Source organism: Camelina sativa, chromosome 9, assembly GCF_030686135.1.
Source record: "Camelina sativa cultivar CO46 ecotype springtype chromosome 9, ASM3068613v1".
Classification (NCBI taxonomy): Eukaryota; Viridiplantae; Streptophyta; class Magnoliopsida; order Brassicales; family Brassicaceae; genus Camelina; species Camelina sativa.
Genome location: NC_141888.1, coordinates 22,349,082 through 22,365,378, shown reverse-complemented (window position 1 = coordinate 22,365,378; position 16,297 = coordinate 22,349,082). Strand labels below are relative to the sequence as shown.

Below are 16,297 nucleotides of genomic sequence, written 5' to 3'. Positions count from 1 at the left end.
TGGAGTAATGTTAATTTTAGAAAATATTTAGGGGTTAATATTATAAATAAATTTTTAAATAAACAAAAGTAAAAAAGCATAACACAAAATGTACTTAAAAAATGTTAATATAAATTTATCACTGATGCAAATAATTTATAGATGATGGAATTTTTTTTCTTTTTTTTTTTACATAGGGTCAAAGACCAAGCTTTAGGAATATTGCGGAAATGTATCTATCCTAAGTATATCACTCAAATGTGCCGAACGAGCTAAAATCTCATAACACCCTTTCTATCAAAACAAATTCTCAAAACTCCCTCAATGGTAAAAGGACAATATTACCCTTAATGAAGATTGTTTTAGGTTAAATATAATTAAATAAGTAATTGTTCAACGAAAAACACAGTAGCTTAGTGGTTGTGAGCTCCATGCGCACGCGCGCGCGCCCAGGGTTCGAATCCCACTATGCGCGGTACAACTGGTACAACTAGGGTGCAACTGGTACAACTAGGAGATATATGGTACAACTATGCGAGGTGCAACTGGTACAACTATGGTGCAACTGGTACAACTAGGGGATATATGGTACAACTATGCAAGGTGCAACTAGGAGATATATGGTACAACTATTCTTTAAAAATTGTTAGAGGGGTAGTTTCGTCCTTTCGTTAAAAAAAGGGGTAGTGAGATTAAGTGGGGGTAATGCAGAGATGAATTTCTGGTATAGGGACACTAGAGATGAATTCTCCTTTAAGGGGATTACTATTATCTTAACCTTTTTTTGTTGTACACCGAACTTTTATATTAAATCAAAAAATGTTTCCCTTATACAAACTTAAACATAGCTTCGCAACAAAGTCAGCCAGTGGTGGATCTAGGAATTATTTTTATCGGGGTCAAAACATAACTAAAACTTTTTTTTATATAAATATAAAAACATCTTACAAAACTATTCTAAGAGTTTTAAAATCCGGAAATCTCTTTTTCACAGTTTCATTTGTAATAGATAAAAAATACATCTTTTTCGATAAAAAAAACTAAACAGTCATTCAAAAACTGATCTACAATCTGATTGCGTTGATGAGTTTTCACAATCTTCATCGCTAAAAAGCATCTCTCAACAGTTACAGTAGCAACAGACAAAATCAAAAACAACTTCAACAGTCCAAACACCAAAGAATGTGACATATATATATATATATTACTAAATATATGTATACTAAATTTTTACTAAACTAATATATGTATTACTAATTTTAAAAAAAATTAATGAGAAGTCAATTGACCCCACACCCTTGTACGTGGATCTGCCCTTGGAGTCAGCTAACACATTTGCTGCTCGTGGGATATAACGACAGGTAAAACTAAGAAAACTATCTGCTCCCAACAGGATATCCGATAATACACCATGAACTTCCAAAAGAATTGATCGAGAGTTGATAGTTCCAACTAATTGTAGACAATCCGATTCAAGATAAAAATGCTTGACTCCCATTCTGATCGCATCCTGAATTGCAGCTCTGCATGCAAGGCTTTCCGCCATTAGAGCTGAAGATACATTCTTACAAAAAGCAGAATGTTGAGTGAGAACACCAGACGATAAGAAGGTTCTTGTCCAACCAAGCCCCGCAACTCTTAGCTCTGCCCTCCAAGCGGCATCTGAGGTACTAGCCATACTTACCCCCGGCACTCGAATGGGCTCTGGAGTAGTTCACTTTTGTCTGGGACATGAAGAAACTAGAGAGAGTTTCTGGAATGAAAACCACTCCTTGGCATCCGCAATAGCTTTTGTCATGGTCTCTTGTGCAATAAACAAGCGATCACTGAAGACACTTTGATTTCTTGATTTACAAAGATTCCATCAGACCCACGGTGCCAAAGGACCTGCACTGATCCCAACGGTGGGAGGCAAATTTGGAAATTTGCCAACTTCAGACTATTTCTTACGTTTTCCACCTGAATACAGGGAAGTACCTGCTTAAAAGGCGCAACTCGCCAAACATCTTGTACAAAAAGACATGTGAAAAGTAAATGCACAATAGATTCAGATTCTTTACACCGGGGACAGGCTACATCAGTGTTAACATGTCTTTCCGCGAGATTTTGCTTTGTGGGTAAAGCCCCCAGAAGAGCCTTCAAGAGGAAAAGCTTAATCTTAGGCGCTGTAACAACAGACCAGACCTCAGCAATCCAATCTACTACTCCTAGATGCTGTCCCGGCACCAAGCTTTAGGAATATCACGGAAATGTCTCTATCCTAAGTATATCACTCAAATGGGATTACTATTATCTTAACCTTGAAACCAATATTAAGTAGTAGATTGTTTGATGTTGTGATTGGATGGTGCTTTAGAGTCGGTAGTTTTAAAAAATGAAGTCACAGCCCAAAAATTTTAAAAGAAATTATATTGGCTGTGAGAAACAAGTCTTTTTCTTACCATTTTTCTTGTTACAAATTGAATAGAAACTGAACTTCATAGTCTTTTTTCTCATGAACTCTTAATAACTCTTAAGTATTATCTATTGGAACAAAAAAAACACTTCCGCTTTATTATCTACAGAAATTGAGTAAAATATATTTTTTTAAATTTTAAATAATATAAGGTCAACATATATATATATAGTAACAGCTAAAAAAAGGGGAAAAATTATGGACATATATGCAAAAAAATACTTAAAAGATAAGATTATATGAAAATCATGACATGTGGTGATAAACAAATGGAGAAATTTGAATTACAAAAGAGAAAGAATCTTTTAAGTAATAGTTTTCATTTTTCATTCTTTCCCCTTCCAAGTTTGAATTATGGGAAAAATGTCATTAAAATCCCCAAGTCTACATTTTCGTTGATTTAAATCCCAAACTCTGCTTTTGGAGGAAAAAAACACCAATTATTTGTTGATTTCCAAATAAATCGCAAACTCTTGTTGACCTAGCCTTTTGAGGCACAACATTAAGTGGTCAAACGGAAAAATTAAACGGGGTTAATTATCTGTTAACGAGATCCGTTAATAGCAAAACGACGCTGTTTATAACACCCTAAAACCCCCAAATTAAGAAATCGATTCTCAATTCTCTCAATTCACAAACCCTAATCGATCTCAATTTATCTTTTCTTCTTTAATTTCAATTTTCTTCTTCGGTTTCTCTCTTCTTCTTCGAGTTGACGAGATGAGTTCTAGCTCAAAGACATCGGTGGTAGCTTCGTTCGACCGTGGAGTGCCATTGAAGTTTGTTTGTGGAGCCGGTGTAACGATCTTTACATCGAGAACTGAAGAGAATCTTGGTCGACCGTTCTTCCGGTGTATAACAAAAAGAGATCTGGAATCTTCTCGTCATCGAAGATATCATGTTCGACTAGGGTTAGATCGATTAGGGTTTGTGAATTGGAGATATTGAGAATTGATTTCTCAATTTGGGGGGTTTTAGGATGTTATAAACAACGTCATTTTGCTATTAACGGATCTCGTTAACAGATAATTAACTCCGTTTAACTTTTCTGTTTGACCACTTAACGTTGTGCCTCAAAAAGCTAAGTCAACGAGAGTTTGCAATTTATTTGGAAGTCAATAAATAATTAGTGTTTTTTTCCTCCAAAAACAGAGTTCGGGATTTAAATCAACGAAAATGTAGACTTGGGGATTTTAATGACATTTTTCCCTTTGAATTATCAATTATAACAAAGAAATATTCCATTTTTTTATTTCGTCTAATCACATTTTTGGCGTAGTAAAGACTAATGAAATTACATGAGTATCCATCCATCCCCATCACTCCTCACTTCAAGTCATGAAAATGAAATCTCAAATGTACCAGCGAGTCCCAACAATGTCCACAGCCTCTTCAATGATGCTTTACCCGAACTATCCTTTTCTCATGTCATTATTTGGCCGCTCAGATGACCGTTGTGAGTCTGACGAGCAATTCAATTTCACTAGGATGTCGTGATGGGACATATGATTGGAGAAGGAGACAAGGCCACGTCTACAAAGGAATGTGAGTTTCACCCCTCTCTTTTAAAAATATATTTTTTAAATAAAAGATCACGATATTGCTAATATTATATACACAAATCAGAGCTGTTTGTAATATATACAACTCTACATTTAATAGATGCAACTTTCTAAAGAGACGTTACCATATAATCTTTTTGTCAAAAGAATAATTAAATAATATTTTTTAATGAAAAGTCACGATAAAAAGACGCAACTGAATTTTTTAATAAAAAGTCACAATTTTTTGAATAAAAAGTGTCACGATGAAAAGACGCAATTGTTCTTTGCATTTATTCATGCTAATATTATATACAAAAATCTCAACTGTTTGTAAAAGACACAACTCTACATTCAACAGATGCAACTTTCTAAAGAGACGTAACTATATAATTTTTTTGTCAAAAGAATAATTAAATAATATTTTTTTTGAATGAAAATTCACGATGAAAAGATGCAACTGAATTTTTTTAATGAAAAGTCACAATTTTTTTTAATAAAAGATCAAGATGAAAAGATGCAATTGTTCTTCCCATTTATTCATATTGCTAATCTTATATACAAATGTCTTCGTATTTATTCATATGGTTAATATTATATACTTTCGCATTTATTCATATTGCTAATATTATATACAAAAGTCACAACTGTTTGTAAGAGACACAGCTCTACATTCAACAGATACAACTTTCTAAAGAGACGCAACCATATAATTTTTTTGTCAAAAGAATAATTAAATAAATTTTTTTTAATGAAAAGTCACGATGAAAAGATGCAACTGAATTTTTTTTAATGAAAAGTCACGATGAAAAGATGTGATTGTTCTTCGCATTTATTCAGATTGCTATTATTATATACATTAGACATCTCTAGGTGATATGGGAAACAAATAAATGTATGTAGATAGAAATTTGAAAGAATACCTCAAACGACCTATCGTCTTTTAGATAATTTTTTTTGTCCTATTTTTTTTGTTTTTTGTCAATCTTGCTCTAAGATTAAATCACTTTATTTAATCTTGAAAATAAATTTCAAATTATTTTGGTGGAACAGACGGAAAAATAAAAGAGCAACTTTGGTAGATGACTATGTCATTTTGTAAAATAGAGAAAATATCATAGTGGCAGAAAAACTTAGTAAATAACGTTTTCTGGGGGGCTGAAAAATCGAAACAATCCTCGGCGAGTAGGCGGGAGTAAAGGTGCCCCACCAGTAGGTTATCCTATATAGGGAACAACTTTGGTAGGAGGTAATGATGACTGATATAAATTAAAATAACTTGTTACAACAACCGTTGTTTGGTTGTAATTTTTTTGGAGATAAACTGAGTATAAGCAGATGACACCTACGAATATTATTTACGATTCCCTTCTAAACGCATATTGTAGATTGTGCATAACTCATGCTTTGACGTAATAATTGATCGAGTGATTATGCAATGGCTTGATTTATTCCTGTACATGTAATACTAGTACGCATGCATTCGTGAAACTCCATTCCTGGAAATAACATATGTATGTCGTAGAACACTCACATGTACCCTACGTTATGCATTTGTGGGTTTCCGTTGTCCCTGTTCCAGGTTCTTTTGTACAAGTTTGACATACAGGTTCTTCGATATATGGAAAACGTTAACGGACCGCTAGTGGTGGTTACGGAAGGAAGTTTTAATCAAGTAAGCCCATGGGCCAAAAAATGATTCTCGAGGAAGATCAATTAAAAACTGGTCCGATTGATAAACCAAATTTGGAAGATCAAACAAAAATAACACGCAATTTTATAAGAACCCACGAATCATGACATCACAATTTGAGTTGCTCCAAAAGTCGTCCACTATACGGTCGACATGACACATTAAGGAGAGAGAAAACCTATCGGTGATACGTATCTAAGACATTTAATGCAGATGCATAGCCAGTAGCAGCTAGGACAGTAGCATTAGGAGGAAAACATTTTGGACTATCAATATATAGTATAATAACATGGGTTAATCTCATACAACAGAAACGCAAATTTGTATCCTGGCCACACGTGTATCGAAGGCAGCTAATACTCGCTAAGAAAAACATTGAAATACGCGGATGGTGTATGACTATCTCAAAAAATATCATGGTGCAGAAAGGTTAAACATTGACACTTTGACATGACAGCCGCTTTGCTGTGTAAACCTTCCTATCGCATCCCTCGGTTTATGGGGGGGAATAATGAGGATTCGAAAATCTAAAATATGTGGACACTAGCCCCACATACACTATTCAGCAAAATATCTGAGTAAATATTGTAGCCCTAAAGTGGTTCTGCCTCGTTGACATATATATCTGATGCCGCCATAGCTAGCATTTACAGAGGAACACACTTATAAAAAAAAAACAAAGGTTGGCAAAAGAAGATCAAGGTAGAAGTAAAAGTTGCAGAGGTAGGTAAATACACTGTGGGTATAAGACAACTTAAATATTTCGTTTTGTTTTTTTAGTACAACTACATCTACTTTGCTACATTTAATAATGTATATCCTTCTCATAGGTACAAATGGTTGTTATAACTGAAATAACAGACCATAATGTTCGAGTAGTCAGCGGTTCATGGGGCATCGGTGGCGATAGTAGTTGGGTCTTCATATCAAACCCATTCAACGCCATGCGGAGAATGACTATACGTGAAGGAGAACGAGTAACAGTTGTTCGTGAGCTCGTTAGAGCCGCGTTCGGGTTGGAATATGATGGATGGGAAGTCCACCTTTCGTATCAATGGCCGGAGTGGATGGATCTCAAATTCTCCACCGGCTGTCAGGTCCAGACCCGTTACAATACGTACTGACAAGACCATGACCATATTCCAAGCACTCCATCTTGACCTAGACAATATTTGTCTGTATTTGTCAAAGGTTTCGATCGACGGAATATAAACGTACGATGGCAACAGCGCAGCGGCGAGCGCTGAGTTGCGCAACAACCCCGACAACTTTAGGCTATGTAAAGGAATGATGGATACTGATGTTGGTAGCACATCGGCAGCCCATGACAAGCGGGACAAAGGAAAACTGCCAATGGCATTTGATGGTCTCCCTCCACTCCCGAGTTACGACTCCAGTCTTGCGGAAAAACTACTCGATGAAGAAGCCATTCTATGTTGGATGATGGCAACAAAAAAAACTAATGAAAGCAATGGTGATTCGTCTTCTATGAACAAATATGATGGACAACGCAGTGACGCATGCCGCCAACTATTTTTCGACGAAGAAGATTCCGACACTGTATCAACACCAGAGGTACGTCTACAAACGCGTATACACCATATCATAGTAATACACGTACATGATACTAATGTGTTTTTTTGTCTAATATATGACATAGTGTAGATGTCAGCCCGGTTGAAGTGGATTTCCTGGCTCACCTTGGTAGCCAAACAATTAACTTAAGAGATGCTACCGAGCCAGACTTTGAAATTGATGCAAGTGATGGAGTTGTACCAGTAAAGGAGTGTATTTTCTTTGGACCGTCGGCAAACTATATGGCTGAACCATTAAACCATGAACTGGACCTCAGGGTCCCCCTTCAGGCGGCGCTTGAAGATATGTGTCTCAACTTCGCATCATTCAATCGAGATGCACAACCAACCCTAGATGAGCAACGAGAAGAAGGTAATGATATTTAATACATGATATATAGTAAAAACACATGCTATCTTAGTTATAACAGAGTCTCATATTTAACAAATGTAACATGCTAAGAGTATTTGTGTGATATATGAACAGATCGACTAGGGATGGAACTAGCTGTGCATGATGTATTGTACAAAGGGGACGAACTGTTCGTTGGGTGGGTTTTCAAAAATAAACAAGATTGCAACGTCAAATTAGCAGTTCACGCACTAAACCGGCGTTTTCATTTTCGAAGGGATCGGTCATGCAAAAAACTTCTCACGCTGAAATGCATTGTACCAACTTGCCCATGGCGTGTCTACATAATCAAACTAGAAGACTATGACAACTACCAAATCAGGAGTGTTACGCTGACACACACGTGCACCATCGAAGAGCGCAGCAATTACCATAGACAAGCAACCACGCGGGTGATCGGTAGCATCATGCAGTAAAAATTTGAGGGAAACACACGCGGTCCCCGGGCAGTCGACCTCCAGTGCCTCTTGCTAGCAGATCACTCTGTAAGGATCTCATATTGGAAGGCGTGGAAATCAAGAGAAGTGGCCATGGAGGGCGCACAAGGATCAGCTGCTAATAGTTACTCCCTCCTGCCGGCTTTCATACATGTTTTACAGCAGGCAAATCCTAGCTTTGTCATTAAACTAAAAACAGAGATCGATGCTGTCGGGCAGTATAGGTTCAATTACATGTTCTTAGCATTTGCTGCATCGCTAGAGGGATTGCGGATCGTTATCGACGGGACACACTTGAAGGGGAAGTATGGTGGCTGCCTGTTAACGGCGAGCTGTCAAGATGCGAACTTTCAAATATTCCCACAAGCATTTGCCATAGTTGATAGCGAGAACGACACTTCTTGGTCATGGTTCTTCCGTGTTTTGATCTCTGCCATACCAGATTCGGAGAAACTGACTTTCGTCTCTGACAGACATTCTTCAATTTACACAGGCTTGCGAAGGGTACGTTTCTTAAGTATTGCTCAACCAATAGCTCTATTATTTTTGATTTTACAATAGAAAATAGTACTAAACATGTTAGCGTACAAGTTACATGACCATCAGCATAATATACGATGGCTGCAATGACATAGAATACAGGAATAATGTATGCAAGTAAATTGTCATGTTACATTACATAGTGCCTTGTTATAATGTTAAAGAACTTATGTAAAAAAGTAAAATGACATGTTACATTAAATAGTGTCTTGTTATTCTGTTACAAAAGCGTATTGGTATTAGTATATTATTAACAACCATGTCGTGCCTTACAACGGCGTACATGTTTTAAACGTAACCTAATCGTATTCACCACGTGTTGATCATACAGGTTTATCCCAGGTCACATCATGGTGCATGTATTGTTCACCTACAATGCAACATCACATCAAGTTTTAAGAAGAAATTTCTGGCGTTTCACGTGTAAAGGGCGGCAAGAGCATACCATATTTTCGACTTCCATACGTACTTCAACGAAGTCATCAAGCTTGATCCAGCATGTGGGGCTTACCTTGAAACCATCGGGTTCAACCACTGGACACGTGCTTACTTTCTTGGCAACAGATACAATGTTGTGACAAGCAACGTAGCTGAATCACTTAACTCGGTTCTCAAGGAGGCACGGGAGCTACCGGTAATCCCACTAGTGGAATTTATTTGGACGACCCTTATGAGCTGGTTTGCAATGCGTCGTGAAGCATCAAAGAAAGAGATGTCAACACTACCACCAAAGATGCGTGAAGTAACTCATCAGAACTTCGAAAAATCTGTAAGCTTCTCGGTCAAGAATGTTGACAAGTTCGATAACCAAGTCTAGTCAAACAGTGGTGGAAATTACCATGTTAACCTAGGGAAAAGGTCCTGCACGTGTAGAGCGTTCGACATGCTACGTTACCCTTGCCCACATGCCATATCTATAGCAGTGACAGAAGGCATAACACTGCAGTCCATCATGGCGCCGGAGTACTCGGTAGACAATTGGAGGCAATCCTACAAGTCGTCCATCAAGCATGTTCCAGATGTTTCCAACGCGTATACACTACCAGCCTCGATTGCATCTCTAGATTTGCAGCCCCCATTCATGCGTAGGCTACCAGGAAGACCAAAGAAAAAACGCATAGCATCACGTGGAGAGTTCAAGGTAATGCGATACCGGAATTACACATTTGTTTTTTTTTGGCGTAGGCCGCGTTTAGTACATTCAAATAGAGCTAAGTATTAATTATCATTTTCAGGGGAGGCGGAGGAACGAGACTAGGTGTTCATGGTGTAATGGTGTGGGGCATATTCGTTCTACATGCACTGTGCCTATATGAAGGTAAAAAAAAAAACATGTTTCTTATACATCATGCATGAGAACCACCTCAACATTACTAATAATCACTTCGCATTAGGTTGCAATGAAGTGGGGGTTCTCGTGTCTTAGCAATGGGTTCTACTCAGTAGGGGAAGTCCATCAACGTATGGAAGAATTAAGTGGAGGGTTCTTACTATCTTGTACATATACGCATGGAGGTACTGTACTTTATGGTTGCAAAATGGGGGTACAGGAGTCTGAATGTGTTGAAGAACCTACCACAAGCAGCCAGTGGCGCGTTTCTTATCTTCAGTTTTTTGTTGTTTTAGTATGTATAATATTGCACCTATCCCCCTTATTTTATGTATAACCCATGCTATTTAATGAAAACACGAGTGTTTAATATATATATCTGAAAACGATCACTATTACTGCCTTAAATAGGATGCTAGATGAGGTTCATCCAAAAACCTATGCTTGGAGTTATTCACTTATCTTCTTTGAAATTTGGTGAGTATTTATTGAAGAAGTGCCACTGACCAACTTCCTACCCACTTTTAACATAAATGAAGGGGTTTGCATTAAACTACTATAAATTCATATTTGAGGAGACACTACCACAACCACAAAAATGGGAGAAAACGTGTGGGGAGGGATAATGCGGCAGTTTTTAGAACATCCTTCACAGATGACTAAACATGGCATGTTCAGGAAGCAGTTCGAGAGAGCGTTGGCAGACGAAATACCGGAGGCAGACTACCTGGAAGGATTACGTTTAGCTTGCTGGGAGAAATATCTGACTTTAGCAAAAAAACACATGTTCAAGGCGGTGAACAGAGTCGATGAGGCTGTTTTCGTCATGGCGATGTTGGCTGCGTGTGGTGAGGAGACAGACGTAGGAGAGTTCTTCACGGAGCAATTGATAGGCATGCCCTGGGCAACTGTTCTGGGAATGGGGGAACAGTATTTGCAACACTGGAAAGAATGAAGGTCAGACAGGGAACCACGTACACCCTAACATGGAACTGTGCTGTACCAGAATGTTCAGAATTCCACAATATCTACGACCGCTGTGAGGAATGCTACATTTTCTGGTGCACCAAAGAGTTTTGCCGCCGTTGCTAACTCTTTATGTTTTATATCCTACGCATGTTTTAAAACGAAAACAGCCTATGAAGCAAAAAAATCAAAACCGTATAAACATGTTGTCTAATATATTATGAGTGAACTACTTTCAATTTTTAAATGAATGCGTATAACTTCTACAATTACCAAGGCAGACTTTGAATTAACAAATGAGTTTTGGAAAATCAAACTTATGTTTACATGAAACTTTTGTTTAAAGCATGTGTTTGCGATACTAACGTTGTGAGAAAATAAAATAACATTGTTTAAAAACAACCCCCATGTTCGCAGTAGTACTGAATTGCTTAACGCATATAGACAGATATAGTTTCGTCGGACCGGTAAAAAATCGTGTCTACCATTTTACAGGCCAATCAAAGAAGAAGGAAAAAAGTTGTGGAGGTATAAATCAGGCCGGCCCGTTCGCATGCTTGTAGGCGTCAATGAAAAGTTTTTTCGCAGCCGCAAAAACATCACACACCTTCACTTCCCTGCAGCCATCATTGCCAGCTGCCGCATGCAGTTCAATCAGGTGAGCTGTCATGACACCAGAATGCCGACGCAGACAAGCCTGTGGGATATCCTTATATCGCTGAATAGCCAAAGGTGCGAAATTGACGTTCTTCTTTCCAACCTGAGAGGACGCAAGCCAGAGTAGGTATGGGATCATCTCAGCCAATGGGAGAAGGCATGTTTTTATCTTCGACTCCCGCCAAAAAAGACACAAAGCAGTCAAGAACATACATGTGTCAGTCAGCCATTCTAACACACAGACCAACCCATTGTTGTTTGTCCAAACTATAAGGCATGTATAACCAGTCCACCCCACAGGGACATAGAGCAAGAGTAGCTGCATCAAACGCATACATTCCTTTCTCCGTCGCCTTACAGAATTTTGGGTAATGCTTCATCAACGCGGAGACGAATTCAGAATCACAGAACGCAACATTTTGTTCAACCGTTGCACACCATCCTGACGCCCAATTGTCCCTGATGCTATGCATGAAAGTGTCCATAATCTGCAAGAAAAACAGTAATGGGTTACTAAATATAGAAGCATAGCTATATTGAACAGTAACAACTTTGGCTAGGTAACCTCTGTAGAAATGTCTTCACGCATCTCAACAATATCTACAACAAATTTCACCGGAAATACCCGACCGCCACCAAAGTAAACATCACTAAAACAACAAGGAACATGAGTTCAGTTCGAACACATTAGACATATGTTATTGTAGCCAAATATTACTAACTTGGTTGTAGATGTGATGGCATACAATCTTCTCTAATTGCAACAAGTCATAGTCGGAGATTTGACTGGGCACAATTGCGGTTGACACTGAGGCATTCGAAGATTTAGCCTACAAATGAACGCATGCAATATTAGCTGTACATGAATAAAAGCCATGGGATATGAAATATAAAAAATACTTAACCCTAAACCATGAACCCGTCCAATTTAAAAAAAAAAAAAAAACCAACACATGTAACATACCAGTGAGGGGATAGCAACAACATTTCATACATGTGGGTTGCCATGTTGTGAAACTTTGGTTGGAGGCAAAGGGTCAATCTCGGATGCCTTGGTAGATGCTAATACATGGTCCGTTTCGTCTGCATCAGGAACTCCGTCTATATCAGCAACCACATGTCAAGTTTCTTCTGTAGAACCCTATGAGTAAAGTAAACATGCGTGCATTGAGTTTGCTAACTAGAAACAAATGAAGTGTTACACGGTGGCAGTACAAGCATTTTCCAACAGATAAGCGTAAGAAATATTGACGTTTATCAACAAAAACACATGAGATGAAATGAAACCAAATGCCGTAAGATGTTAAAACATGTTTTAAAAAAATCGAAGCTAAACCACTACAAAGAATATACTCTAAATGGGCATGGGATAAACAGATATATATTTGTGGCAGACATGGTTACCTCAGAGATAACATGGCAATATGGTTTCACAACTTCTGCGCTAATTCTGTCTTGTCCAAATATATCATATGTTGTCCTCTTCTTCTACAATGCAAAGAAAATATTAAAAACGGAAACGGTTAGATAGTACCCAGAACCAACTAAGTATCTTGGGCATACCAAACAACTATGCGACGCTTTTGCTTGGAGATCCATTGCCGTTTCGGCTAGGGACTCTTTTGGATGGATATAAAGTAAGATGCAAAGTAAGGAGATTTATGTATTAAACATACTAACGCAGGTAGACGTCTTTGAAAAACAAATGTTCAAAGTGGACATACCAAAGGTGGTCCCTGAATGTTTACGTGATGATTAGAACTGCTACAATTCCCAACGTTTCCTGTGAGAGGCCGACCGTTTTCCACATTGGAAGAGACTGTTGGCACAGTTCCGACCGGGGAAGAAGAAGTTTGAGGCACTCAAACTGGATCAGAAGCCGAGGCTCCCTTGTCTGATTTGTCTACTTTCTAGCCAAAAGACCCGGATGTCATTTTCTGGATGGCCTGTGTTATCATATCCGATATCCTAACCTCTGAGTCTGCTATGGCTTTCATGACACGTTTCTCAGACCGTTTAACCTTCGTTTCCACATATTCTTTCAGCCCCTCCGATAGGTGATCATTTGCCTTCCGCTTCCCATTTGAGCCTGGTCTCTGCTCAGATGGTATGCCTGGTTCTACACCTTTGCAAACTGTTGTGTCTATGCTACAAAGGTTGCTATTTTCATTCTTATCAACCCCGATGTCATCACTGTTCTTACCACCCGCAAACATTGTATCCATAAAGTTGCAGTTGTCGTTGATCATCTCCAATAGTCTATCAACCCCTTCGTCTGGCTTGTCGTCAATGGCATCACCTAATTTGGGTCCAAGCAGAGAGTTAACTGTACACTACACGGACAAAAAGAAACATGTCAGATGGCAATCATAGAAAATATTAAGCACCAATCATCTATCATTGCAAATCGCCATCGTTACTATGGGTACTATGTCTAACAGCATAAAACTGTTAGCGAAATAGCGCAGATGCACGTTTACCCTGTGTTTTTATCGGAAATCACATATCTTTTTAATATAACACATGGATTTATCGAACATTCAAGCAAAGATGAGTGCAAAAACATACGACATGACTTACAACATAGTGTGCACGCGGACATCATGCAACAAAATTAAAAACAATCACACATTCTTCTGACAACATGTTATTTACTGAAATAAAGTGGGATTCTACAAAAGAACGTAAACGGATTATTCAATTGACGGAAGGACTTCGTGTGATTTAATAGTTAAAGGTATACTAAATGGTTTGGAAATCGAGATCTTACCGCTGCTTTACCATCGACTTTCCAAACAACATCCAGCTTCAATGTCCAGAGGCGCTCAATCACTTGTGTTTCTTCCATATCAGAATCACCATCATCGTTAGGGCCCAAAAACTGCACCTTGATCTGTGGAACGGCTTGAAGAAGTACCAGTTGCAGCGCTAAAGGAAATCCTTGTACGATTGTTGATTTCTTCTTTAATTTACGTGGCCCCCTCGCCTTTATAGAACGCATCGTTAGTTTGAAAGCCTCTGTCCCCCAAGGATAATTCAGAAACTCTTCCAAATTCTCAGACAGGTCAACGTGTACCGGCGAGATTTTGCTTTTCGCAGAAGTAGGGCAAAGGACCCCATCGAGCAGAGCAAGTACGGCGTAACGGATCGGATTATCCCTCTCAGGGACGAGGTGCCTCTTTAATCTGCTGACTAGCCAGTCGGCAGATACATCGGCCCGGTCAAAGTATTTATACCAATATTTACCGGCGACTACTTTCAGTTTGCCCTTCTTCTCTTTTCCGTAGGAAGCTTCTCGCATCTTAAACTGGTGACAGCTGTAAATTCCACAATTGAGAACCGAATCGGGAACCCACCATAAATAACCCATATTTCGTAGTCTTTCTTCACCAGGAGTTGTCTCGTCAATAGAAAATGAATGAGTTTTCCAGAATAAGCCGCGCTCTCCGGTACCTCAAAAATTTTCCCAAACTGAGAGGATTTTATGATCTCGAGTTCAGATGGGACCAAGATTGAGGCGAGATCGTCTATGATAGAGAGCTCGCTGTACGAGTGTACCCTCTCACCGATGGGTTCGGATCCTTTAGCAAACATTCGTTCTGGCAAGCCCAGATTCGCCATCTAAATAGAGAAAATAACAACAGAAAATCAGTTGATCACGAAATAGAGACGAATCAAATGGAATCACCAGTTAATATGAAAACAAACCTCTCTATAATCGGCGACTGCTGTGAGTAAGGATGTCGGGAACGGCCGCCCAAAAAGCTGAGCCAAGTAAAACACAGTGGTTTTTTAGGGTTGGAGAGAACCGGCAGTTGTAAATATTTAGTTTCTTTATTTTTTGATGTTGTGAAACCCTAAAAACCACTGTGTGACTTTTGGGTTGCGAGTGAAATGTACAATCCTTTATGGGGAAACTATTAGAATACTAAATGACAAATGTGTGAGAGTAGATAACTTTCAAAATTCAAACTAGGTAATCATTTTGTGGCAGACAAATGGGTCCCTTGTGTTTGGTGGACACGGGAGGAGACAACGTAATTTTATGTTGCATAGGAAACATACAGACATGGCTCATAGTCATTTTATGAATTATTCTAAAAAGTATAGACATGGCTCATAGTCATTTTATGAAGATCGCCTTAAAGGTTCACAAGGTTTGGGAGGCAATTGAACCTGAAACAGCAGCAGCCGACAATGAAAAGAATAACATGGCTATGGCTCTACTGTTTCAGTCCATACCCGAGGCTCTAGTTCTGCAAATTGGTGATCTGGATACGGCGAGAAAGATTTGGGGCGCCATTAAATCGAGACATGTTGGGGAAGAACATGTTAAAGAAGCACGTCTACAAACACTTATGGCCAATTTCGAGAGACTTAAGATGCAAGATACAGAGAAAATTGATGAGTTTGCAGGAAAGATGTCCGAGATAGCCCCAAAGTCCGCTTCTCTTGGTGTAGTGATTGAAGAAGCCAAGATGGTTAAGAAATTTCTTAACTGTCTTCCTCCCAAGAAGTTCATCCACATAGTGGCATCTTTAGAACATGTGTTGGACCTTAATACCACTATGTTTGGAGACATCATCGGACGTCTCAAGGCCTACGAAGAGAGAATCAGTGAAGTCGGTGATGTGCAAGAGGGTCAATCTAAACTCATGTATGCAAAAATGGAGACACATAACTACAGTCGTGAGTATAAAAGCGATTTTTGGA

General features: G+C 38.7%; 1 protein-coding gene across 1 annotated transcript; it reads right to left on the bottom strand.

The window, feature by feature from the left end:
- Positions 1–13,494: 13,494 nt before the first annotated feature.
- Positions 13,495–15,205, bottom strand: LOC147938527 (uncharacterized). The gene is made up of 3 exons (XM_087465667.1): positions 14,975–15,205; positions 14,355–14,891; positions 13,495–13,917 (listed from the first exon to the last, which is right to left on the bottom strand). The coding sequence occupies exons 1-3, from the start codon at positions 15,203–15,205 to the stop codon at positions 13,495–13,497; spliced, it is 1,191 nt and encodes a 396-aa protein (XP_087321793.1).
- Between the last annotated feature and the right edge of the window lie 1,092 nt (positions 15,206–16,297).

Coding starts and splice junctions, on each gene's coding strand:
- LOC147938527 (XM_087465667.1), bottom strand. CDS start 15,205: ATGGCGAATCTGGGCTTGCCAGAACGAATGTTTGCTAAAGGATCCGAA. Junction 14,892..14,974: donor TATTGACGAGACAACTCCTG/GTGAAGAAAGAC, acceptor AGCTGTCACCAG/TTTAAGATGCGAGAAGCTTC. Junction 13,918..14,354: donor AAGTCGATGGTAAAGCAGCG/GTAAGATCTCGA, acceptor TTGTCCGTGTAG/TGTACAGTTAACTCTCTGCT.